Below are 27546 nucleotides of genomic sequence, written 5' to 3' on the forward strand. Positions count from 1 at the left end.
TTGAACTGGAGCTTCTTGGGGCAGGGTTTAGATCAGAGACCTCCAGAGATACCTTCCAGCCATAGTTACCCTGTGGTTCGTGAAAATGATGTGTAAGAGACAGAGAGTAATTTTCATTTGACATTTAATTATGTTTTGGGTTGATGGTGATCTTCAAATCACTTTTTCCTATAACACTTTATAGGAAAAAACAATGTTTTATGTTTTCTGATTATATTAAGAGAGAGGTCTTATAAATTTTATATCATTTTGCACTTTTGCACAAAGGACAGCTGACTGTCATGAGCAGTCAGCTGGAATTACAGACGACAGGCAAAGAGAATACAGAACTAAGTTAGGTAACCAGAGAAGTGGTGACTGCAAAATGTTAAGATGCCTAATTTTGTAGTAGATCTACTACATGTATAATTTTCCTAAGAACAAAACAACGTGATGTGTGTGGATCCCATTGTGTTTTTATTTAGCTAATAATGTGATACTAGTTAATACTAGTTTCCCTTTGAAAAACACAGCTATGCTGTATATATACACATATATATATAGAGAGAGAGATGTATATCTATATATACTATAGATAAAAACACTTAGTAATGTTAGCTTTAATGTTAGCTTTTCTTTAGGTGTCACAAAAGTTTCTAAACTTCAATTGGCTTTTATCTGCAACTGATTTTTGATAACCAGTTTCTTCCCAATGTGGAGGTTGTGGAATCTGTAAAAAATAGTTGTGACGTGGAACAGAATTAAAATATAGTCCAGAAACAGAGATACAGACTTAAAGCTACTAAGCATCAGCTAATGCCATTTGTATTTTTTCATGGTACAGGGAAAAAACATCACAGAAAACTAAAAAGACCTTATTTAGTAAGCAAGCGGGAGGATTCGATGAATCCATTATTTAATACAAGTCATAAGCACTGTAACAGTCTCTAGGTGCTTTGAAATGACAGGAATAAAATCCTGGATGAAGAGACTGTAAAGACATCATGCACAGGTCATCTGCCACAGGTTTTCTGAGTGACCTTGGTCATGTCATTCGCTGGCTCTATGGCTCTTGGGTAAAGCTCTTTGAAATGTAGCCATAAAAATATGCAGTTTCAGAGATATTGTGTCTAATACTGATATTCACACACACTCACTGCTGTTGTACTAAGCAAGTTAGGATGATTATGAAAGCAAGTAGCAGCATGTGAGGGCAAGGCTGTATAAATGTTTTCTTCCTGTATTTGTGGTGTATGTATGAATAATAATACATGCATGGGATAAATTCTGGATGAGTCAGTTGGCTTTTCCATGTGGATTTAAGAGAACTTGTTCTTATTCTTCCTTAGTATTTGTATGTTATTCTGAAATTAAAAAATAATATTCTAGTATAAAACATTTTATTTAATTTATGTAGCTTTTTCATAAGTTGACCTATCACAGATTCATTTCATTACCACGCTGTATTCCCAAGGTTTGAGCCAGGATAGTCAGTGTGATCAGTGTATGGGTGATGAATACAAAATTCCTTGAAAGATGTCATAGAGCAGACAAAACCAGCCATGCTAATTCCAGCTGTTGTTCCTCTGAGACCCAGGGATGGAGGAAAAGGAAGAACTGGTGTTTGCCAGTATTCGAAGGAAAAAATGGTTGTAGGATCTCAGGAATTAGACTGAAAAGAAATAACACCATTACATGTAAACGGATAAACAACAAACGAGTCATTATTAGCCTAGTCCAATATAACCTGTTATTTCATTTTACATAGGAAGAAAATTTCTGTTTTAATTTCTTAAAGAAGTATCATGCTTATTGAGAGATTTTTGCTTTAGGTTTGTTAGGCATAAGCTATAAAGCACCATAAAAACCTGTTCCAAAGAACTGTTCTTCTGAGAACCATTTCTTTCTTTATTTTATATGTGCAGAGACAGATTCTTTTTGTGTGAGTTTACAGCAATATTCAAAACCCCTGGCGGTTTGTCAGAGTTGGTCCCTGACCAAGACTATTATATTTTAGCATGTACCCAATTTGTGTCTGAGGGGACACCAGCTGTTTTAGAGTAAATGCCCCTTAAAAAAATGAGTGGTAGGCTGAAGGAGTTTCTGTCTTGGCACCAGTGGCATAACATCATGTGAAAAAGGGTAACTTACGGGTAGTATTTCGGTAGCTATTAGTAGGAATTCACCCTCGTGTTGCATGTTTGATCAGGCAGGTGATATTCTGAAATGTCAGCATGAAGTTACACATCTGTGAGAATGAAAGGAAGGGGAAAATGTGATATGAATCACTGGTCAGAACCCAAGTGCTCCTTGCATCTCATGAATGCCCCATTAGTTTAAAAACTTGTAAATGCCCAGGTCAGTTTATTTTGATGATGATTCAAAATGGGCTTCTGGTGCAATGGTAGAACTGCACAACTCTTCCATTGCTGATGGCAGCCAGCAATGATCTGCTGATCTCTGTGTACTCAAAGTCAAACTGAGATCTTACTACTTTTAATTTGGGATGCAACTTTCTACATCTTTGTAAATAATTTACAATCCATTTTCATCGAACCCACAGCTCTGGCACAATAATCATAATGTTTCAGCTGGCCTCTCTTAAACTAGGATTTATTTTTGCCCTTGGTTTCCAGGAATACTTTCTATCCTGTTTTTCTTGCTTCTGGTAAAGATAAATACATTGCAGAGGGAGGATCGTATTTATGATTTTTTATCTGTCTTTCCATCTAAGGGACAAGTGTAATTTGTATTGCTTTCTGGAATAGATACGGGAATAATTATTTTAAATAAGTTTAGATGCTGCTAATAATAGTGCTAATGCTTGCTTTCTTCCCCCTAATGTTCTGTGTGGGCTGACTGAAAATCACTTAGCGGCATCTAATTTTCTTGGCCCATTTCTATGACTTTTTCCCCACCATGAAACAAGGGGTATTGTGTGTACTAAGATGTTATTCTTGCATGTACAAGAATAAGCAAACTGATTCTGCAATGCAGACGTGGTGGTCCAAGTTCCTAAATATAGGCAGCTATTCTGAATACCTCTGCGTTTGGATGTAGGATTTAAGGCACATTGAATGCAGCTGAGATTCAGACAGTTTCGCTGTGTCTTATAAAATGTGTACTTTTCAATGGAAATTTGTCATAGTGGCCCCAAAAGGACCCACAGGATCACGAAATCAGTTCGCAATTGACTGGTTTGGATTGACTGTATGGTATCAGATTTTCAAATTCAGGGGGTGCTGCAACTACACCGAAAAGTAAGGTTTAGTTTCATGTGTTGGATGGGATGTTACTGGGAGCGTCATAAAATCTTGAGGACTCATAGCGAAGACTCTTATTTTAAGAGAGTTTTGGAGTACTCAAATCTTGAAATGCTGTGTTTCCACTTCCTTGCCTTTCTTTTCTACTTCTAAAAAACAATCTTTATATTTTTTTTCTCTTTGTTAAAATCCTTTGGTTGTAGTTTTTCAGGAGTAGAATAAAGAAAAGGGCAAACTATAAATGCGGTTTTATTTAGTTTAAATTAGCTTTTAAAAATTGGCTTTTCCCACCTTTATTTGTAGTTCTTAAAATGCATTCATTATTTTTATTTGACTACTGCATGCTAATGGAAAAATAATGTTTTATTAAAAAAAAGACATTTAGAGAAATCTTTTCAACATGTAAGAATATATTTTTGATCTTCAATAGATATTTACTAGAGGAAGAGGTTTTGTAGGAGACATTAGCTCTCACCCTTGCAATTTCTGATGGTAAAAAACTCTTTCTAGTGTCTGAGATAATCTCTTTCTTAGGGTGTTTTTGTCTCCTTATTACCAAGGAAGCACATTTTTTTTCTGAATTGAAACGATTGTAAACAACCAATTCATGACTGCTCTGATTTTCAAGTCAGAGGCTCCAGCTATAGAGCAGTCAAAATCATTTGTGGTTTTGTTTTTGTTTTAAATGAGCTTCTCTCTAGAAGTTCTTTTTCTAAAGACAACCAGTGTTAAAAGGATTTTTTTGAGGAATTTCTGACAGCTTCTTAGGTAATTCACACTCAGAGAAAGTGAGTGGGAAATCAAAATCTCTTTGAAACCAACTTGGAAGTGCTGCCATATGTCTTTTTCTTGAGATTATACAAGGTTTGTTCTTTTTTTTTTTAAGAAAAAAAAAAGAAAGGAAAGGAAAGAAATCCAGCCTCCAGCTTTCAACTGCCACATCCTTCAACCAGACAGTTCTGGGATCTGTTAAGTGAAATCTCCATACACCACACTTCCCAACTTGTGAATTGATAGATGATACAGCTTCCTGTGGTGGTATTTAAGTTTACCATGGGAACAGCTAAATCAGTGACAGCAGCAATAAGAAGGCACTGAATACATTTTTTCAACTTACAGCCAGCTGACTTTCACATTCTTATTCAGCAACCTGATAAGGCTAAGTTGAAATGAATTATGTAGTGTAAGAATATGAGCAGAGGTGCTTGGCAAAGCAAAGAGGACAGAAAGGTTTTGAAATAATGGTCTGTGACCTGAATTTTTTGAGGACAGTTGTCTTGAAGTGTCTGTTATCTCTTGACTTGTTAATAAACAAAACAATAAATGGAATGAAGTTTCAGAGGTTAGTTTTTTACAATTGCTAGAACATTTTGTATCCTTACAATTTGGGCATAGGCAATCAAGATTTCTTTTTTTTATCTCTGCTGTAAGTAAACCGAGCCAAATTCTGCTGGATTTTATATATGTGTCTCTGTTCTCTGGCATAACTGTAGGGCTGTAACCAAAGATAGAACTTGTCCTCATGTGACTATACATTTAGAGCATTAAGTTGTACAAATAGTCGTCCTTTGTGCTGCAGGCAGTCTCCTTGTCATTCTCTTGGCTTTCCACAGATTTTGCTTGGACCCCATCCCCCCTGTGCTGTGCACAGGTTTCCAGATGCTGTCAGTGTCAGGAGAACTTACGTGACATCTTAGAATATCCAAAGGCAGTACTGCTGGTGTGCAGACAGGGTCAATGCTGAATGCAAAACAGGTAGAGCACTGGAATAATAAGAGAAAAATTAAATCTACAAAGTATTCCAAGAATTGTTTTGTCTGTGTTTTCATTGTCTGATTTAGTTTCTGGACTAGGGACAAAGTTGTTTGGATCTTAGAGTAGCATTTTATTTGATCTTTGTTCTGAAGAAGAAAAGAAAAAAAAATTCAGTGCTTTTTTCTTAGTTCTGTTTTCTCTTTCAGATACAATAATATACAGATGCACAATCCAGAGTTTAACAAATATTTTTCTTGAAAGACTTACAGTTTAAAGCAATATTAAAAACAGGTTTTGTCACGCACACATTGATTAATTCTTATATAGAGTCTTCACATATATTTTGAAAGTCAACCTTCAGTGAGTGCCGTGGGCATTTGTTAATACTGAACTGCCTTCCATTATAAGAAGTAGCAAAAGTGATTCGTGGAAAGAGAAAAACTATTAAAAGCAGAGTTTCTGTACCTGTTCTTCGACATAAACATAGTTTAAATTAACTTTTAACTATCACATATCTGCAGAAAACAATAGAAAGTCTAACACAGCATCTGTTGTGAAGATGTGTCAATCACCCCCTCAGTAAAAACCTATATAACACATTCAGGCTCTACTGGCAACATGTAAATCATCATCTGCAATTACCTCCTGATGCTGTGCCCATAAGCCTGGTAAGGAGGAAGAACATACAGTTTAGCATGTTTCCATTTTTTCCATGCATTAGATGTGTAGAATTAACATCTAGCAGGGCAGGTAAATAGTTCTTTAAATATTGGAAGATTTCCATTGAAATCCATGACAGAGTGAATATGCTCTTTCATACAGTTGTATCCAGAAATGCTTTGATAAACTGAGGTCTGAAAGTAGTACGCTGATAATAAATCATATTAAGAACTTCGGGATTTACATAATATGTCTATTACTGTTCTCTGCGTGGAAATTTGTAGTAATATATTTTATGTCGAAATATATAGCTGTGAAAGCTGCTTTAATAGCACTGCTTGTGAGTCAGAGATGTTCTTAATAAAGCTTTTGTTGTGTGCGTGGGGGGGGTATCAGAATAAGGAAAATTCCTCCACGTTTGCAAGAAAGACAAGTGGAAGGAGGGAATGAGTTCTTTTGTTTGTGATTTTGGTCTCTTACAAATGATTGCAAGAACTGCCCACTTATGAAATGGGCAAGATGAGGTTGCTGGTAGAGGGTGACAGGATTGTCATAATATAGTCCTTAGTACAAAGTAACAAACTAGAAAGAGCAATGACATATTGGAACACTGATGAAAGTATGTTTTGGGTTGTATATTGGACCAAAAATTGAAAAATTGTGCAGATGTTATTTATTGGTGACAGCTGCATTGGAGAACAGTCCTTTCTAAGGTGATACATAACACTAATGTCTTTCACTTGTTTTATTCAGTTCAAGAGTCGAGTTGTGAGAAATGAAATCTAAAGGTTGATTACCTTTAGATTCCTACACCCTCTATCCAAAAAGGAAAAAAATTATCTGTGCAGTTCAAATGAGGACCCTTTTACCTGTTTGATGCCATGCAGGCTCCTCTGCAGAGCAAAGGTATATCAAGAGTTTTTAGCTTGCAGAACTCATTTATAAAAGATGAAAGTGGCAAAATAAAAGGAGAAACACAGTCAAAACTGCTTGAGATTGTATTAGAAAGTTTGATCTTTCTGTCAAGCTGCCTGGCTGCCGTCTGAGAGGTGGCTCTCAAGGTTTCCTTGGTGCAGACCCAGGGCCTCAGGTTGCCATGGTGGGGCTGTCTCAGGGCACATTTCAATGACACTTTGATTCCCAACCATTCCTGCAGACTGGCCCAAAGTCTTCCAGATTTGATTTCCTGACTAAATGAAAAGCTGACAGAGAAAAGTTCAGATAGCAGTGGCAACCAAGATACTATGTTGCATTCTCTTACTCAAAAAATTACCAAACATCATGTCATAAGAAGAAGAAATTATTTAACAGTGGCTAGGTACTGTTTCTATGGACAACCCTAAGTATCAGCTTACTTAAGAAAACAAAGCCATTTATGTTATTTTGAAATAATAATAGTTTCTTATTTTGTTATTGAAATATTTCTTTCCAACACTTAGTATTTTGAGCTTTTAGTAGTATTTTAAATTATTTGCCTGAGTAGACAAAGCTACTGTAGTTTCTCACTTTTACAGTGAGAAAACCAGATATAAGGCACTCTGAAACTATTTGGCAAAGGGTGGCTATAAAGATGATTGTTTGTTGTTTCTAATATTATGTCCTACTGCTTGGGTCAAATCCTGATCTGTTTATCAGAACCATTACAGTCTCATCGGTGGGTTTATCGACACAAAAGTACATATATTTTGTGTCTTACTACTTTAATACTGTTGGGGGGGAGAAATAAATCCCAAATTTGAAAGCTTTTATTTTAATTTGTTGGAGAATAGTATTGTCATTACCTGAAAGTATGAGGAAAAAAAGTCTGTAAATTAAATATTTGTATATCACTCATTCTCCCTGCCCTTGGAACTCCTTCTGACCTTCATGAGCATCTTTTGAGCAAAGTATTGAGGATTCTGTGCTTTTTACTTTGTACCAAAATTAGTCAGACTAATTGGAAGGATTCTTCCTGCTTTTTGGGTAAAGGAGCTGCTATGCAATCTTGTCTGGCTTCCTCAGTTATTACATAGGTGCTGTGTGAGGTTTTCAGAATCTCAGTCAGTTCTGCAGTGGACTCCCTCTGCCCTGTGGAGGATACAAGCAAATAGTTGATGATTTATTGAGAAACAAATGAAGAAAAATTTTAAAAAGCAAAAAGAATCACTTCTCCAAAGTAAACTTAGCGATGTTTGTGTAGTTCTTGTGTCTGCAATGGTGCCTTTTCCAATTATAGGTAAGATTTCATTGCCACTGTGAAGTACTCTGAAACCTGAGTCTGTGTAATGTGTATCACGAGCTTGAGCTTGGTGAGGGCTATAACCATTATAAACCAATGTTTTGAAAACCCACTTCTCTGACCTGTGTAGATTATGTGCCATAGGTCTTTAACATGGTTATATGGAATGACGAGATTTGAATATGGAAATTTTAAGTGCAAGTGAACTTTGTTACATGCATTTCTAAGCTTGGATGGAAACCAGGTGTTACTATCAGGAGGGGATCTGGAAGTGGAATCAACAAAACAACTGTGAGATTTAGTATCTTAAGGCAGGAAGTGATTTTCAGTCCCTCCTTTACCTTCAGATATCACAGTTTTTCTGCAACTAGCATGTGACTGGGATATCCTCAGCGACTTGTGTAGTTCAAAGCAACTTCTGTCCTACTGTAGCCTGAGAATCATGCAAAACTTCTGCAGTCATCTTTTCTGTGACATCTTGCTGTGACTCTGACCAGCCCCAGCCCCTGTTCTTTTGCATGGTATACAGAGGATAAGGGTTGCTTTGCTACAGGAACTTCAGTAGTTTCTGTGTTGGCAAAAACTTGCTTTTTACAGCCTGCTTGCCAGAGTAGTGAAACAAGAGATACGAGTCTTGTGGAATTTCCCTCACTGAAGATTTTCAAGAGCCCTCAGCAAAAATGGAAGCTGAGGATGCCTGAAGTACGTGAGACCCTTCCCCACTGCAGCAGGGGGTCTCAGGAATCTCCTAGGTGCATCCCACTTAGGCTTCTGTTATTCCATGAGAGAGGAACAAAACCAGTGTTCAAGAAATATTTAATAAACAACTTCTGAAAGACCAGAAACCCTACAAGTTTCTGTTTCATCATGCTCTATGTAGCTTTTGCTACTATTATAAAAAGACTGCTGAACTTCTCTGATCTATCACAAACACGTGCTTAAAATAGTGTCGTTCAGGATCTGTCTGGTTTAATAGTTACCTCTGGGAAAAGGGCTTTGTCCTGAAATTTTTACAATGCTTGTTTTCCTTCTTAGCATCACAACACTGTTTCCTTTCCAGGGAACTGACAAAGGCCAGCAGCTCAGGTGTTGACCCTGCAGAGAGGTCAGCTGACCTTGCAGATACTTCCATAGCCTGGAACTCTGTTAAAACAAGCATGCATGTGTACACCACTATGAAAGTTCGTCTTCCACAGCAGCCCTTACTGTGATGATTTGACTCATTTTCTTTCTTTCCTTGAAGACAGCCAAAGGCCAGTCAGTATTGGCATGTGTCACTAAAATACCAACCACCACTGCTGCCATCACAAGTGGCTGGGTGTGCTCCAAGGAGCACTCTGCAATCAAATTGCAAGACATTTTTGTAGACTTGGAGCAGTAACAGTAGGGAGATCAAAATACAAGGAGAGCTTTTGGTCTAATCATAGTGGCAATAATCTTATTATAATAATCTAATGTATTTTTTTATATATGCATTTATGTATATAATATATGTCATTTCTTCATTCAAAAGATTGTAGGTAAGTAGTTGACTTAATATATTGAGATATTTCACCTTGTTAACCTGTCAGGACTTAACACTAACAGTGCTAACACCAGGCTACTAAAACTCCTCATTACTAACACTGTAACAACATAAACTAAGTATTATTGACACAAACTAAATTAGTTTTCTGCCTTTAAGTTTATCAAGTCAAGTTATGGCACAAAAACTGCTCTGCATTTTATAAGTTATTACTTTACATTACTAGTTAGGACAAGAAGAGATCCATTATATTTTGTGGAGTAATCTTTTTCTCCTGAATAATAGCTTTAGTATTCACCATATGTAGAATGCATTTCCACTTCTCTAATTTCAATTGCAGATTTATTGACATAAGGGCATTGTGTTTAGAGTGAGGCTGTTTGTTCCTCCTGAAAGATAACACTGATTTTTTTTGGTCCTGTTGTCTGTGACATCTCTTTTTCAACTGAAAAAGCTCTAAAGTCTGTCTTGTGGAAAAAGTTTTGGAAGTTGAAATTTTATTTTAAAAACCTTGAGATCTTAAATTGGCTTTTCAGAAAACCTGTCATATAGCAATAACTTCCCTGTGGTATTTCTAGCAATATAACTTCTTTTGTCAAATAAAATGTAATGTGAAAATTGTAGTTACAAGTTCTTTATTTTAGAATACCATATTTCTTAAAATCATTAATGTTAAATACCACAATAAAGAAATTGGGAGGAAGTAGGTGGAATGTGTCTCTGATTTGCTTACTTTGTGCATCTGACAGCTGTTTAACTATAGGAATTGCTATATGCACCCTTCAAAATGAGGTCAGTACCTCTGGCATCTGTGTAAGATCCCAGGAGTCTAAAAAATGGACCCCATACTTATATCCATCCCCTACCAGTTGTGCAGTTCCTATAAAACAGAATTCTGTTCATGAAGGACTAGATTTATTAAAACATGCTGTATGATCATCTGAAGATGACCATGTGTAATTCCTGTGAACAGCTTAAGCTTGGGTGAGTTGTCACTAATTCTGTGGGCATTGTGGAGATTGAGAGTAGAAACTTGTGAGTGCTAATCTTGAAGCATTTCTTAAGGAAAGTCACAAAGTCATTTAAAAGAAAATTTTGTCTGAGCGGGTATGAGAACTAATCCTCCCTCTCCACAGCCTCTGCTGTAGCCAAGTGGATGGGCAGGAGCTGGGGCAGCAGTGGTACCTTCCCTGGTTACTTCAGGTACCAGGCTCTGTGCTCCTGGTTTTGAACACTTGGTCCAAATTATTGCCAGACAGCAAGGTTAGGACATTTCTGAAAACTAAATAGGACTTCTCAGTGTGCTGAAATTGCAATTGGTCCTTCAATATCTCTGGGACACTTCAGTACTTCTGGACATTATATCCTCCTTTATTAAGTGTATTGAATGTGAAAGAGTTTCTGTTTGAAAGGATGTTAGGAGTTACCGTTGTCCCTTTAGCCTTGAGGCAGATTATTAATGTGTTTGTGATAATAATTAAGCATGTAGAGAAAGTGTGAATCATATATTCATTTGATAGCATTATAGTGTTATTGGTGTTTTGGTTTGAGCTCTTTTTTAAGAAAAAGGAAAATAAAAAGAAGACCTTCAAAAAAAACATGTGCCTGTCACAACCCAAATCTATTTTATCTATGTGCATGTGAAGGGAAATTTTTAAATATATAGAGGCAGAATCTCTTTTTTAGAGAAGAATTAAAGCATTTGAAGATAAGCACATGTTTGAAGGCAAAAAATTTGAGCCTGAGCCCATGCTACAAAGCCACCCACCATATTTGGTCTTGATATATTTTAAAATTTATTCTTCAATGCATTCAGTAAATAGCTCATGTTACAGACATGTCTAGACACATATCTCTTCTAAAACTCACTCATTCTGTGAGCATTTTTTCATTTCTTTCATCGTCTTTGTTTTCTTTAACAATATAGTGTTATCTAAGGATCTGATTCTTCTCCTCTTAAACAAGAAATTTCCTGTCAGCTTTCCTAAAGAAAGCAGATTCGAGATATACTAAGCAAAATGTGTGTGTTTATTCCTTGTTTAAGAAGTAGTCTGGAAATGTAATACTTCCAGAAAAAGGCGTAGAAAAATTGCATATTCTTTCTATGACTGTGGTAAACTATCCACTTGACTTGTGTTCATAAGTAACAGCTTTATGAAATTATATTGTTGCATTTACCTTACTATTTTTTCTCTCAAAGGTACGACAGTAGTTTGTTGCATATATTACTACTAAGCAAGGCTTTTTTAAAAGAAATGAGATAGAAGTGTAAATATATGGGGATGGGGTTTTTTTGCCTTTTTTTTTTTTCTTTAAAGCAGATTAAAGTCTTAAAGGCAAAATCCTGTAATGATTTCTGCCTGGAGAAATCTTGAGGACAGAATATATGCTTCTACTAGCAGCCTAAAATAGAGTTTGGGAGTAATCCTTTGAAACTTAATTTTGGTGCATAATGATCTGGTTACACTCCATCCTGAATCCTGAGAAGTCCTGGACGTTGTTCCTGCTCCGTCTCACTTTCCAACATGTCTTTAGGCAAATTACCTCTTCTGCCTCAATCAATATCCTTCCTCCATTTAGAAATTATAGACTTCTAAAATAAAAGCTCTGTTTCAATACATACATACTGGTTAAAGTGGTTAGGTTTAAATATGATACAAGAACTCATCATTTTAATCTTCAGCAATAAAACATCACTCATTACAATCATTGTTCTGTTGCATTTCTTTTTCGGTAAGGCTGAGCTGTAATTATTAAATATTGCTGTTAAACCAGCTGTTTTTTCGAGATGCTGCTTCTAAGTTATGGAAGACAGCAATGTGAAGACACCTAAGAGATGCCCAGGCTGAAAAGCCCCTTGTGCCAGAAGTGCCATGGAAGCATCAGTGTCCTGCTGCACGGGGTTACCTGGCAGCTCCACCAATTGCTGCAAGTTTTACTGTCGTACATGGCCTATACTTCAGGTTTGATGGGGCACTAGCAATTTTACTAAAGCTTTTTTTTTTTTCCTTCCCCAAACACTGTGACAGTTTGATACCAATCACCTCCAGATTAAGGGAAGGGCTCAGCATGTCCCTTTTCAGAACTCAGCATCCCTGGCAATAAAAAAATGTTTAAAACCCCTTCTATATCTGTAAGCTCTCTCACTCTTTTTCTGCCGTGTTTTTTGCATTTTTTTGCTTGTCAGAATTCTGTAAGTACTCGCAACATAGAAGATCAGCCATGGAAATGGCTATAATCAGGATAATTCTGTCTGATGCAGTTGGTGCTCCACACTGAGCCCTTCTCATCTGTGCTGAAACCATGTTAATATGAAACAAGACCTAACATGTTTGGGCCTTTGTTATTTGGTGTATAGGTCTTTTTCTTCCTATCTTGGCTCCTTTGAGGATTGCTGAGCATTATGTGTCACTTTCCTATCTTTTAAGTTATAATTTCTAAGTTGTGACTTATAATTTGTACTGAATGGATACTGCATGATGAACAGCATTAAATGTAGTTCCAGACAGTTCATTTAAGGCTCCATTTTGCAAGTATTTATGAATTTTTCTGCAATTTTTCATGCCAGATACTTCTGACTTCTATAACGCTTTCCTTAGAGCCTGGAGTTAAGCCTGCAAGTCTTTTGAGTCTTTGAAATTGTAGGCATTATGTTTGTATGTACATATGAATACATGAAAGCAATTATATACTACTGTTTTCCAAATAACTAAGAGTTACTCTTGGCTGCAATGAAAAGAAGTAGTGGCATTAATTTGTATGGTTTTGAGACAAAATTAGTTCTAAATTTTCCAGTTCTCAAGTACCATCATATAAAGCCTAAACTCAATGTATTGCATTGACAGCATTCTCCATGAACACTTGGAAATTATCATCATTTCTTACTCCATCTACTGAAAATTAAAATTAAAGAAATGCATTTAAAAAGGATAAACTGAATAATGTAGAGGACAGAAGGACTTAAAATCAAAACAGGGAACAGAATGTACATTACATAAAGAAACGGCCTTTACTGAGGAAATGATAACCCTCTGTGACTATTTAGTAAAAATACTGAGAAGAAATTGTTTGTATTGAAAGTCGCTTATAGACTGACTATGACAAATCTGCTTAATTTTAACTCCTCTGCTAAGAATAGAAATGCCATGCACAGTGTGCAGTATCCTAATGGTATTTTCTAGAATCTACTATATACCACTGTAAGGCTTTATCTCTTTAAAATATATTTAAAAGGCCAGTTTTGTTTGGGATGCTAGTATTTTCTAAAATATGTCTTGAAAACACTAGTTGGCAGTATCACACAGCTGTTGGGGATTTTCCCAAGTACTCCCTGCTTTCTGATAGCATTTACTGATCTTTGCTTTCCTGCTTGTAAACAATGAGAAAAGTTTGGGGAGAGCAGTGTAGCTCCCTTTCTAAGTAGATGTCTTCAGAAAGTTAAATGAGCATGTCTGGTGTGGCTGTTCGGTATTGAATAAATGGATTTTAATTTAAATATAGACTATTGTTAGTTCTGCTAGAAATAAGTGGTTCAGAACCCTGGATATGAGCCAGCACAGATGTGATCATATGCTTCTGAGTCACCTGGGACAGTTACTACCTGGTTTTATGCCCGTGGCCCACAACAGCAGTGTGAATCATAGAATTGTTAAGGTTGGAAAAGACCTTTGAGATCATCAAGTCCAACTGTTAACCCAGTACTGACATGTTCAGCACTAAACCGTGTCCTTAAGTGCCATATGCACACGTTTTTTGAACATATTCAGGTGTGGTGACTCAACCATTTCCTGGGCAGCCTGTTCCAATGCCTAACCACCCTTTCAGTAAAGAATTTTTCCTAATATCCAGTCTAAAATTGTGCAAGACATGGCAATGTTTTACTTGAGGACTCTGGAAAAGCATTGTTTATGTGTTTTTCTTGGGTAGCAGTGAACCAGCCTGCTGAACTTAGTGCTAACTGAATGTAAAACTCATGGTGAGTTAATTCCTCTTGTGACTTGCTCTGCTGTGATGGAAGGCTGATGTCCATTCGTCCCGTGATCAGTCATGCACGGTAATGTCAGATCCTTGTTTAACCTGGAGAAAAGAAGACCTTACTGCTCCCTACAACTACCTGGAAGGAGGTTGTAGTGCTATGGGGGTTGATCTCTTCTCCCAAGTAACAAGTGATAGAACGAGAGGAAATGATATCAAGTTGTGTCAGGGGAGGTTTAGGTTGGAAAAATTTGTTCACAAAAAAGGGTAGTCAAGTATTAGAATAGGCTGCTTAGGGAAGTGGGTGGAGTCAGCATCCCTAGAGATATTTAAAAGACATGTAGATATGGCACTCAGGGTCATGGTTTAGTGGTGGACTTGGCAGTACTGGGTAAATGGTTGGTCTGTGATCTTTGAGGTCTTTTCCAGTTGTAACAATTCCATGATTCTATCATTCTTTACTACTCCAAGCCTTCTAAAGGAGTACTACTGCCACCTGATGAGGGGAATCTGTGCAGGCTGTAGTGAGAGGTGAGGTGGAGGCAGAGTCACTGCTCCTGAGCATCAGTTCATCTGTGCTTTTCAACTCTTAAGTCAGAACACGGTGCACGGGATTTGGCCAAGTGCTAGTCTTTAGTGACGAAAGGGCAGTAGCAGGCTGACTGCCTGCTATTCCCGTTGGGGAACTGGATAATAGACCTCCAACATTATCCAAGACTAAGAAAACTACGTTTCCCTGAGCTGTTAAAGCATTCTTCACATACACGGAGATACTTTTTGTATGGAGGTGATATTGATAATCAAAGCCTGCCATTTAATCTGATAATTTCAGATGTATTACTTATATCTGTTTTCAAGTCAGTGCATTTCTGAAAGTCACTTTTTTGTTGTTTTGTTTAAACTATAAGTTTTAGAAGTGCAAGTGGAATGTCATTAAAGTATTAAATACAGAACTGAAAGTAATGCAGTAAAATCAGTTTTAAGACTTTGTTGGTAGAAACAAAACAAAACAAACAAACAAAAAACCCCCAGTGTCATGATACTGTGTTTATATAGCTGAAGCAAGATCAGGATTTTTCATGCTCTGTGAGATTACCGGTGCTTTATCTGTGAAGAATTGCAATTAAGATGAAGAAAGGAGAAAAATGGTATTGTAGACTGATTATCATATCAAGAGTGAACTGTGCACTGTCAGAACATCTTGTTCATTTCATATAAGCAGATAACTTTTTGGGAACACTTTCCAAAAGAGTTGGATTTTAACTTTCTCACATCTGGGCTGCGCATACTTTAGCAAATTCTACAATCTGAATGATAACCAAAAGAACAGTTCTGTGTTAATATAGAATTATTTCCCATAATAATAACTTTTAAAAGATTTCCAGCAGCTTTGTCATGTCAATAAATTCTTCATATATGAGTCTTTGGTAGGATTTCCAGCTACTTATTACATGTTCTTTGAGGAAGACAATCTTTCTCTTAAGGAGCTGTGATATTTATTAAACATCAGAGTTTTGCTTAATATTTAAAAATAAACATAACTGACAACATAAAAATAAGTATCATTTGTAACTATTTGGTATTTCTTATCTCTTTATCTATGGGTGACCTAGAACCATTGCTTTTTGATTGTTCTTCAGCATAAATAAAAGGGATAGCTTTGTGTATGAGTCAGTGTTTATTTACTGAGAGCTCACTTTAGTAATGCCATTCTGGCCACAGATGGGAAATCTTATGGTGAAGACCCACTCTGAGTGTGAAGTTTTTGTAAGATGCATGTGGAGCTTTGGCTCTTTAGTGTATAAATGAATTTGCTGATGTCATGGGGTTTAGTCCTTGCTCTGCAGTGAGAGACATTGATCTTGATTTGCTCGTCTGTGCTCTGTATTTTCCCAGGATATCCATCTTTAATTGGCTTAATTTAAGATAATTTTCTAGAAATTACTAGATCAATACCTTTTAATTTTACAAGCCTCAAAAATAGGATTTATTTCAATGATTGTAGAAGAATTTGAAACCTTTATAGATTGAGTTGTTCTCTGACTTTGAATTTTCTATGTGCTATTATTAAGTACTGTTCTGTTGCTTGGACAGCTCAGTCATGCACAGAAAAGCTTGCAACAGACCAAAGTTGGTATTTTTAGGTCATTGTAGTGATTCACGGTAGCTGAAATTCAAAGAATGACAAGTGTTAACTACAGATCAAAGAGTTATATGCACTGAAGTATTGAGTGCATAGATTCAGTTGGCAATGGATGACTGAATGTGGTCCCCTCCAAATCTGATGTGCTAGTTTGCCAAGACACGAGTGGCTCACGGAACGTTTGTAAAATCTGTCTTTCATTAACAACTGTGTGGTATTCTTCATTGCTAATTCATCCTCAGCTTTTGCTTAATGCATACAGAATACTATGACAGGCTTAGTGATACTTTTCAGAATAAAATTTTAGGGAAAAAGACTCAATGCACTCTGAAGAATTTTTTCCAAATGTTTTCATTCTGAGATATATCAACTTCATTTTGTACTTCCTCTGCTATTAGATCTCATGTACAATTAGAACAGGACTTGGTTGAGAGGAACGACTTCCTTCCCTGGAACATTTGACATGTATTAGTATCAAAGTGGATTATTAGAGCCTGAAGTTCAGATCTTAATCGCGAATTCTACTAAATAGTCAGTTCTGGATGGAATTTTTTGTTCTGCTTGATAGTATGTATTTGTATTCAGCTTTCTTTCACTCGTGTCAGCACTTTCTGAGTGTACAGGGACCAGGGAATGTTGAGATCCTTTTTTTCCATGAAGATCAAATGAGATGAAAGTCTGAGCTGTTTGAAGAATCTAACTGTGTGATTACTGTTAAGAGGTTTTCAGTGTGCTCAATAGTGATTAAGTGTAGATTTACTCCCACCTTAGCGTGAATTTACAGATAAAGGTTTAGAAGAAATAGAAGTCCACCTACTAAGCAGTGGAAACCTTTACCCTTTATTAATTGTTGCTAAAAATGAAAAAAAAAATTACTCATTACTTAACAAAGTTATCTTGCACTGCTAGTTGGAGAGGATTATTTTTATTTTTGGAGAATATCTAATTATGCATTGCATTCGAGCTTCCCCATACTTGTGTGTGACACAGCTGGCGCTTATTGTTTTTTCCTCTGTTTCAGCCCCCAAAGACAATGAAGAACGCGTGTTCCGGGAACGGATGCGCCCCAGAAAGCGCCAGGGTGCTGTGCGACGCCGAGTACATCAGGTTAATGGGCACAAGTTTATGGCCACCTATCTTAGACAACCAACATACTGTTCACACTGCAGAGATTTTATATGGTATGAAGCGACCTTGACTTTGCTTTCTTTGCAGCTTTGAATTGAGGAGTTAACATACCTTCATGTTTTGCTGAAGTGAAAATGACGGAGGGTGGTAGTTCTTTTCCTCTTCGTTGTGACATTTAAGCTGTCATCAGTTTTCCAGGTGATGATAGAAGACTGTTAAACTTCCATCACATGGAATTAGAATTTATTGTATTTGTGTTCTTTCTCTTCTGAGCCACAAAGTTCCATATTTCCCTATCTAGTGCACACTAGAAATTCTGTGTAGACAGCCAGTCTAGTATTATGTCTGTGCCTAAGTGTAGATTTAGATCTAATATTAGATCTTTACATTTTGTCAAGATGACAGAATTCTTACTTAGATGCTTAAGTAACATCATCTCCCTCTTAGGTAATGCCAAGTTCCTGTACATCCTACTGAAGTTAATGGAATATAGGAATATTAAACTTCTAATGATCCAGGGATTTGGGTGCTCAGTGTACAGTGTCTTTTTTATTACAATTTACATCAAGAACTCCCTTTTAGAAATTATTTACATTAGTTTTGAGCACGTGCAATTTTCAGATAGGGAAAAGTGGTGGAGACATTGTTTTCAGTTATTTTTCAGAAAATCTTGATGTTTTCCAAAGTGATCTAGAGATACAGATTTATACATAATGTCTTATGTGATCTATAACTAATATTTCTTAAAAATGGGTAATGAATCAGTCTTTCTTAATGTAAAACAATGTGAATTGTGCATGAACTCTACATTCCTCTAAAAAGTGTCTGGAGGTTAGGCTTTTTGATAGCTAAGGTGATTTCAAGCAATAATATTGACAAATGCAATCTTCTGTCTATTTACAGACCTGCTTGATGACAATTTACCATTTTGTTCCCTTTCCATGCACCCTTGCCTTTGTTTCACTAAAGTAAATGTGTCTTCTACCTTCCTTCTCGGCCTGTCATCCTACCTGTTACCTCTTAGCAGCTGAAATGTCATTCCTACTTTGAACTCATGCAGTCTAGGCATGCAGTTGTCAGATGATTGGTTATGAGAAACTATTCTTTAAACTTGTGCATGTCCAGTGAAGAGAGGAAAAGGATGTATTCATTTTAAAAAATATTTCCTTTTCATTTTCTAAAGCACTGTTTTATCTTTCAGGGGGGTAATAGGAAAACAGGGATACCAATGTCAAGGTAAGAGAAAATCAACAGGGGGAGAGTTTAAATATATTTATTATGTTATAATGTATAAGTTGTATAATGTATAAGATATTTTTATCAGGCATCACATATTTACAATGCCAGGAATTTAACACAAGATGATCAGAATACATTTGTCTCGACAAATACACAATGCTTACACCAAGTCACAGTAAAATTTTTCAAAACCATTGGTCTTGGGCATCATATAGGAAGTAGGGGCTCAGCTAATAACCCTGAACATCAGATTCTAGATATCTCTTAATGCATATTCATCTAAGGGAACATATCTGCAGATGTTGGCTTCTTCATTTTTCAAGTCTTGCGTTTTAAAATTGTGAGTTCTTTATTCTGCTTAAGATTCTTTGTTTAAAAATTCCAGGTATTTTCAAAGACTGTAATTAAATAGATGAGATAATTATAGAGGTCATCATTAGAGAAGGTTATAGCAAAGCCTGCAGAAGTGCTTAATTTTCAACTCACATTTTTCAACTCAATTTCTTGTACTCTTACTTTTTTATGCAATCACCTCTTGGGATGATATTTTACTATTCTTTCTCTTCTAATGAGATGAGAAACAATCAAGTTAGTGATGATTTTTCAGTTACAAAAGGGTTGATGGAATCTCATTGTAACTAAATAAATGCAATTTTTTTTTTACTGTTTTACATGATAGAATAAGAATTACTGTATTAACTCACAGCGGTGGTACCTTGACTTCTGATTTATTTTTTTTTCTTACAACAGTGACCAAAACTGGAGAAAGTGAAATACATTCCTTTACAATGAGGTCTTTTACTTTAGTTAATGACCTTGAATTCTGCAGTATGATAGACCTTGTAATTGTTAATCTTATCTGTCAAATCTGCAAAATTTATTCATTGATTAAGTAATCAGATGTATATTGACAAAACATTTTGCCTCCTGAAACCTTTTACTGTTATCAACTTATGATAATGTGTTACAGAAAGAATGTTTGACTTTTTTTTCCTTTTCTTTTGACTTTTACAATGAGTTGTCTTTATGTCTATTTTCCTCTGGAAGTTCCTTATACAGGAATTCTGCCATTGTGTCTCATATAATGTGGAGATAGTGGACTTTATCAGATAAATAAATAGCATATGTAAAAATCGAGAAAAATCATGGATAATATTTTGGAAGGTAATTTATAGTTTTATAGACTGAGATTTTGGCAGATATGCTTCAGTTGTCTTAGAATTCTTTGGTCTCTTGAAAGTCCATTATCTTCTGCCTTTGTAAACCAACTAATTTCGTAGGACTCACCAAGTCACTGTCAGTCACTTGCACGCTTTCAAGTCCCAGTGTTTTTAGTCTTCTGAGATCAGTCTTTTGCTTTCAAATTAATCTTCATGAAATCTCATTCTTCTATCTGTTTGGTTTTTTTTTCTAGTTTGCACTTGTGTAGTCCACAAGAGATGCCATGAACTTATAATAACAAAGTGTGCTGGCTTAAAAAAACAGGAAACTCACGATGAGGTAAATGTTTATAAAATAATTTTTCTAGATAAAACTCTATCTTTCATCTCTTCAAAGTAGTGTCATCTCCTCTGTTTAATCAATAAATGTTACAGTGTTTTTTGTGCCCTTCTGGTCATCTTGTGGTGTAGCATTTACTTTGGAATGCCAGATTGCTATCACAGTTTCATGTACGTGGGAATTATCATACAGTAATTTATTTCTAATTAGTATATTTTCTATAACATATGAATGATTGAAGTCTCAGAGAGATCTTTCCACTCCTTTTCATTTTTAACATTCTCCATTTCTGAGTTAATATAAATTTTCTTGTTTCAGTTTAAAAGAAGCAAGCTGGGATCCTTTGCTTCTTAGCTGCATTTGGTGTGGCTGAGTCATTAACAGCTGATAGGACAGGCACTATGCTTGTGTATTTTGCATCAGTGTAAAAGACTGCCCAGAATTTGCTTGCAAAGGCTTACCTCGACAAAGGTTGCATCCAAGCTGTCAAAATGTAGAGCAAAAGCCATCCATGTATTGAAGAAGGCTTGTGGATGTTACATAAGACAGTAGTATACTGCGGAGCTCACAGGTTTTTCAGCATCATTACTTCCCATCTCAAGCAAGCTTTTTTTTAATTAACGGAATTAACACAATATTTGCTTTATGTTATCATGCATTTAAATAAATGAAGACATCACCTGAAAATAAAATTAGTTGCCTTCAGAACTGTACTGTCAGGGAGGCTAATATATCTGCAACTACCTGAAAGGAGTGTCAGTCTCTTTTCTGAGGTAACAAATGACAGGACAAGAGGAAATACTCCCTCAAGTTGCACCAGGGAAGGTTTAGATTAGATAAATTAGATCAATTTCTAATGGAAAGGGTTGTGAAGCATTGGAACAGACTGCCCAGGGAAGTGGTGGAGTCACTATCCCTGGAAGCCTTCAGAAAACCTGAGGATATGGCACTGGAGGACATGGTTTAATGGTAAGCATAGTGACGGTACTAGGTTGACAGTTGGACTTGTTGATCCTAAAGGTCTTTTTCAACCTTAACGATTCAATGATTCCATGGTCTGCCAACAGCACGTTCAGCTTTGGATCAGAGGATAAAACAAAGGAATCTTTTCATTTGAGTTAGAGATCTCTCTCAGCTAAGATGGCCCTTTTAAGCTAGGTTAGGAAATCAGTGTTAATTTCTGTGGACGGTGATACACTAGAGAGCAATGTGACTGCTATAGTGTTCAACTCCCTTAGACTCCTCAGCTTTGAGGAGGCTGAGTTGATAGGGGGCAGGTGGGGAAGTGTAGTTACAGTTTTTTAGATAGTTTTAGCCCTCAACTGTAAACAGTGAATGCTTTATCTTATACGGAAGTTTTTCGTTTGTGTTTCAACAGAAAACCAAATGAATGCTCACCGTCCTGTTCCGTTTTGTGCAATGTCAAGGGCCCACTGTCTTTCACCATAGGATTAGGGGGATAGTCCTTGGCCACACAAAAGAAGTACATTTCTTAATTTTGTTTATTAAAAACCTACATTCATGTGAAATCAGAGTTGTATGCAACAGAGCAGTTTTAATCCATTCTTTCAACTTTGATAGAAGTTTGAGTGAGGCACAAACCGATCTCATTCTCCCTGTGCAATTCACTGCTATTTTCCCTACTGGAAGCATTCTCTAATATTGGGTTCACAACCAGTATTTTACATCTGAAATGTGGTCATGTGCATATGATTGTGATAAAGGACTGTGTTTGGCTAGTGCTGGTTTTGCGTAGTACTCATGGGAAGATAGAAAACACTGCTTAGGTTTATATTCCCAGGCTCCAGACTGGTGGAGACTTACATACTTTGCTGATATAATGCTCTCATTGTTTAAAAGGGGTACTAGATCACTGGAGAAAAGCCAACGGTAATAGGAAAAGGAAGGAAAAACATAAAAATAAATCTCCTGCTATGCAATGGCCACTAATAAAACTTATCAATGACATCCTTTAATTAGTAAGTAATCATACCTTGGAATCCCTGAACACAACAATCTATCATTATCATTATCTGAAGAGTGCAATATGAAAAGGTTTATGGTATATTTCTCTTTCTTAGTCCTGTAGTAGTTCAGCCTCCTGCTCCTAAAACAATTGGGAGTGACTTCCTTGCTTTCCACATTAAGAGATCTTTCCTGATAGCTGTGTATTTGTTGTTCCCAGAAGTACTAGGAAGTAGACTCTTTATCTCTTGGACAACAGCAGCCCTTCCCCCTCTTTTCCCCAAATAAAGTAGTGAGAACAGCTTTGGAGCTGAAGTATATTTAATGCAATGGTCATCATCTGAGCACAGACCTATTTAATCTTGTTTGAATTCTGTGTGGTTTCAAAACAACAGGGCCTTGGCATACAGTGATTGCAAAGAAATTAATGAGAATTAAATATGCTATGCTCTCCTTTTTCAGCAAGTGGGATCCCAGCGTTTCAGTGTCAACATGCCTCACAAGTTCAGCATTCACAATTACAAAGTGCCCACCTTCTGTGACCACTGTGGTTCATTGCTCTGGGGTCTTTTGAGACAAGGTTTACAATGCAAAGGTAAGGTGCCACTTCGGAGCTTTTCTTTTTGTTTGTGAGTGACTTGTAGACTTGGAAAGACTTCAAGTTATTCTGTCTTTGCCAAAATGTACAGAAATGAATAGAAAGTGAGTAGTGGACCAATGTAAGAATTGCCATCATGGTTAGAAAATGGTCCTTTACCAAGACCAGTCAGTGACAGATGCAGAGGACAGAGGTGAAGAAACACATTTTGCACTCACTGCCATGTAGATTTATTGCCACATAGGATATTAGAAGTTGACAGAAAATAAGGAGCATGAGAATGTACATCCCTACAGATTATGTGCCTTTTGCGTTTTCAGGTTGTTAAACTTTTTAAACATCATTATTCCAGCTACTATTCCCTTTAATATCATCTTCAAAAATTTCTATTATGTATTGGCTAGACTAGGTAGAACCAGTCCTGTGTGCCCATATCCAGATTATGAGGTATTCTTATCCAGCTAAATCATCCTTTGTGATGGTCTACCTAGCCCTTCTATTCCAGAAAATAAAGGATTCATTATGTTCTGCAGCTTAAGGACTATGTTCTCTGTACAGTGACTGTGTGAAGTTACAGCTGGCAGGTGCATTCATGTCATTTTAGCTGTCAAAAATGTTTGGTTCTGTATCTGTTTGTTTAGAACTGATCCATATATTCCAAAGTGGGGAGAAAAAAAGTGCAAACAGTTCCAAAGGAAAGTAGTATTTTAGAAATAGTGAATAAAATACTTCAGTTACTGGGTTGAAGGGAGTAATGTCATGAAGATTGTCAGATTCTTAGAAAGTAGTGCCTAGTGGAATTATAAGCATTTTTGTTTTGATACACTGTACAAATGGATTGGTCCATCTTCAGAAATACAAAAATCATGTTATGTACACTTCTCAGCAGCAGAAACATGGAGTCACATATATGTATAAACATGTTATCTATTAAATATATCCTTTGCATTTAAGATGAGACATAACTACAGGTGAAGGTCAGACCTAATGTTTCCTGTTACAAAATTGCTGAGCAGCAAGGGAAAGAAGACATTGCTTCCATGGCAAAGTAATGTACCATGAGAGTGTTCTGAAGTTCAGACCTTTCCTTGTGATTTTATCTAGTGAGCAGTGATGAAATGTTAGGCTCTAAATACTATTGCTTTACTGCTATTGAAAATTTGCACAAATGCAAATTATCGTAATTATTGTGAAGATATGTTGAGTGAAGATTTTTCAATTAAACCAGGGTTTTTTCTTTTTTTTTTTTTTTTTTTTTTTTTTTTTTTTAGCTAGAGCTATAGTATCTCTCCACCTAATCTGTGAATATATGAGTTCGCATTCATGTTCTACCTCAAGTACCATAATGGTTCATTTGCTCCCAAGTGTAAAAAATGTTATTTCTCATATGTATGCATTTACTGTGTAGTAGATGCACAGAAAAAATAGTGCTATGTTGCTTTCTTCATGTTCATAAAATTATTGCTTATAAAAATGCAGTGTTGTCTGCATGAAATGTAGAACTCACCTGAGCTGAAAGTGCCATTTTCTCTGTGCTTGGTTTTTTCTCTTTAACAAGTGCTGAGTGACTCCTTTCTTCAGAGATGTACTTGCTTGCCCAGTGTGGTTATTAACACCATAAGAAGTGTGTAACAGAGGTTTATTCTTCTTCTGTTTGTTTTTTTTTTTCACTAGTCACTCTTGTGCATCTTATTACAAAATATGTTCATAAAGTTGCACTGTACAAAATTTTCCTCCTTGCTTTATTTCAAGCAGTTCAGTTCCTCGATGTCCACTGTTCTGGATCCTAGGTCAGATGTTTTACGTGCCACTGAGGTTTTCTCACTGCATATACATTCACTGAAAATACCATGTTTAGCAATTTCTTTTTGCTTTTCTTGTGAGCTGATACATATTTAAAGAGGAAAGGCAGTGGCTTTCTGAAGCCCATGGTTACTGCCAGATACAGTGCCTGGATGTAATCCCAGAGGCAAATGCATTTCTTTCTTTAGAGCTTGTACAGTGAAAGCATCATTGATGAAAAATATAGTGAAATGCAACTTCATAAATACATACTTTTTATTTTCTTTTCTCTGAAAAGTAATGAAGTGAGTAATTTGAGCAATTGAATGTTAATCTAGCATTTAATTACACTTGAAGTTTTGCCACAAGAGGGCACTGAAGTCTCAGATAAAATATGTCACCTGCTCCTAACAAAACTGTGCTCCACGAGTTTCAGTGGAACTGTGTTCTTGCCCCTGCCCCATAATCTGGAAGCAGTGTAACTTTTTTCACCTCTTACTGGTATGCTCGTCTCGGGAGATTTAAGAGAAAGAGCTTAGTAACTGGATTGCCATCTAAAGAAAGTGGGTTTCTGACACTTTTATTAAAACTTAAAGCACTGTTGGTTTTATGATTGCCTGCATTAGAAGTTAATCTAATTCTGTAGAGCAGAGTAAGAAGGAATAAAACATATGGATCTAATGTTGTGCTCTTGGTAGAGGACTGTTAAAATCCAAACTCTGAAGGACTTTTCTTCAAATTCTATTTAAGAATTACATGATCATTAGATATTTTCATGTGTTCCTGTGTCTGTTATGGGTACTGAGTGAAAACACTATTCTACGTTATCATACCAGAATGATAACCAGGTTAGTAACTTTACATTAGCTTTGAAGTGTACCTTCAAATCCAGCTAAGTATTTTCCTACTGAGATCGTTTTTATTTGAAAAAGTTCTTGGTAGGTACAATAAGGTCTGATTTAGCTAAGACCAATGCATGCCAAGGTAGTATTTAGTTTACTTTACATCTCATTACAGTTTGCAAGATGAATGTACATCGACGCTGTGAAACAAATGTGGCACCAAACTGTGGAGTGGATGCTAGAGGCATAGCTAAAGTTCTTGCAGATCTTGGAGTCACTCCAGATAAGATCACTAATAGCGGGCAGAGGAGGAAAAAGGTAATTTTACTATGAATTATCATAGAAAAAAGAGATAAGTATGACTGTATTGTAACTTTATTAGTTGGGGTTCAATCCCACTGAACTGACTTGCGTGATAATTTTTTTTAAGTCAGTACAGATCTAAGACTTTGACTTTTGTTTTATAAGTGCAAATCATCTATTCTGAATTTTGGTATGAAAATTATTTTGACCTGCTACAATGCTGCAAACCTGGAGTCTGTAAAACGTGTGGAAGAATTTTCTCTTTTTAATTTTGGGGAAGGAGATTTGACAGAGAAAGAGTGTATGACACAACATTTCATGAAAACATAGATGCCTGTTTGACTCAGAACTGGCATTGGATAATTGATTGACTGGGAGACAGATCTGCTCCATAGTATTGTAAATGCTGATAAATGAGCAATGTGCTGATTCTCATGAAGAGGAGCTGTTTGCCAGAGACAGTTCCACAGTTCTCATCAGTATTATAGGAAGAACCAGGCTGTTTTAGAAATAAAAAGCATAGGTCACCCAAGTATATCCAAAGCCAATGGAGTTATACTGGATTGATGATATGTATCCTGGATCAGAATGAGCCCACACTTTATATCTGTGTATGATTGTGATAACAGACACATTGCTCTCTCTTACAGAAATAGGCAATTTTTACCATAATTTCTTTAAACACTGACATTTGCTTCTTTTCATTTTCCTACCTATTGCACACTGGGATCCCATGTGCACTGTTTAAAATGTTGCAGAAACATAGAAAACTCAAGAATAAATCAATTGATCTTACTGTTGTGGGCAAAGTTGTTGTCATGTTATTACTTCATGAGTTAGTTTGCAGTGCTTGCTGATACTTGTTATAAACGTATTTATGGGATAGACTTGAATACAGACTCATGGTGGCTATTCAAAACTTTCCCACTCACTGGGTATGTTTGCTGCATTTATTTCATCTTAAGAACCTGTTTTTCTTTCAATTGCCTGTTCTTTCAATGTTTATATTATGGTCTCCATTTGATATGATGCCATCTACAGTATGGGTGAGGTTCTACTAGTAAGAATCCATAGGGCTAGAACACTTTCACATTGCTTGATACTTCCACTTATGAATTAAAGTTGTTGAATTAAATTTCCTCATGGCATGGGAAGACCTCACAGCTGAGCACCCCTTTTGGAATTGTTCTTAGCTAATTGCAGGTGCAGAGACTCAACCACCAGTTCCAGGAAGTGCATCATCAGAAGAAGATAGGTCAAAGTCAGCACCAACATCTCCATGTGATCAAGGTCAAACATATCTTTTTATTTCCTAACTGAAATATTTTTTTTTGTCACACATTTTCCTTCTTAAAACTATGAACCCCAGCCTCTGTAGAACCAAATCAGTTAAGCAGTTACCACCAGAAATTGAAGCACTTAGAGTTATGAACTGCAAAAACTTTTTTAAAAGGCCTGCTTCTCATTTCATTTAAATCTGTGAAATAAAGTGGCTTTCAAAGGGTAAATTATAAAACAGTCATCTTAAAATATTAAGTTTATTAGATGGGTCCTTGTCAACAAAATACATTTATGGAAGGAGTTTGTACATTCTACTGTAAGAGTGAGAACATTTTAAATAGTAACACAGAACTTGAGAGAACCTTTATTTATCTGAAAATCCTCTGTTAAT

At 36.3% G+C, this 27546-nt stretch overlaps 1 protein-coding gene across 2 annotated transcripts in view; it reads left to right on the forward strand.

The window, feature by feature from the left end:
* The window catches only part of PRKCE (protein kinase C epsilon), a 286394-nt gene that overhangs the window by 156661 nt on the left and 102187 nt on the right, over positions 1–27546 (forward strand). For both annotated transcript variants that reach the window (XM_029965058.1, XM_029965059.1), the window contains exons 3-8: positions 17539–17698; positions 18847–18881; positions 20299–20384; positions 22812–22944; positions 25747–25889; positions 27068–27164. In XM_029965058.1, coding sequence (XP_029820918.1) covers positions 17539–17698; positions 18847–18881; positions 20299–20384; positions 22812–22944; positions 25747–25889; positions 27068–27164 — 654 coding nt within the window. The remainder of the gene's footprint in view (positions 1–17538; positions 17699–18846; positions 18882–20298; positions 20385–22811; positions 22945–25746; positions 25890–27067; positions 27165–27546) is intronic.

This window comes from Manacus vitellinus, unplaced genomic scaffold, assembly GCF_001715985.3.
Source record: "Manacus vitellinus isolate BGI_N305 unplaced genomic scaffold, ASM171598v3 scaffold_8_pilon, whole genome shotgun sequence".
Classification (NCBI taxonomy): domain Eukaryota; kingdom Metazoa; phylum Chordata; class Aves; order Passeriformes; family Pipridae; genus Manacus; species Manacus vitellinus.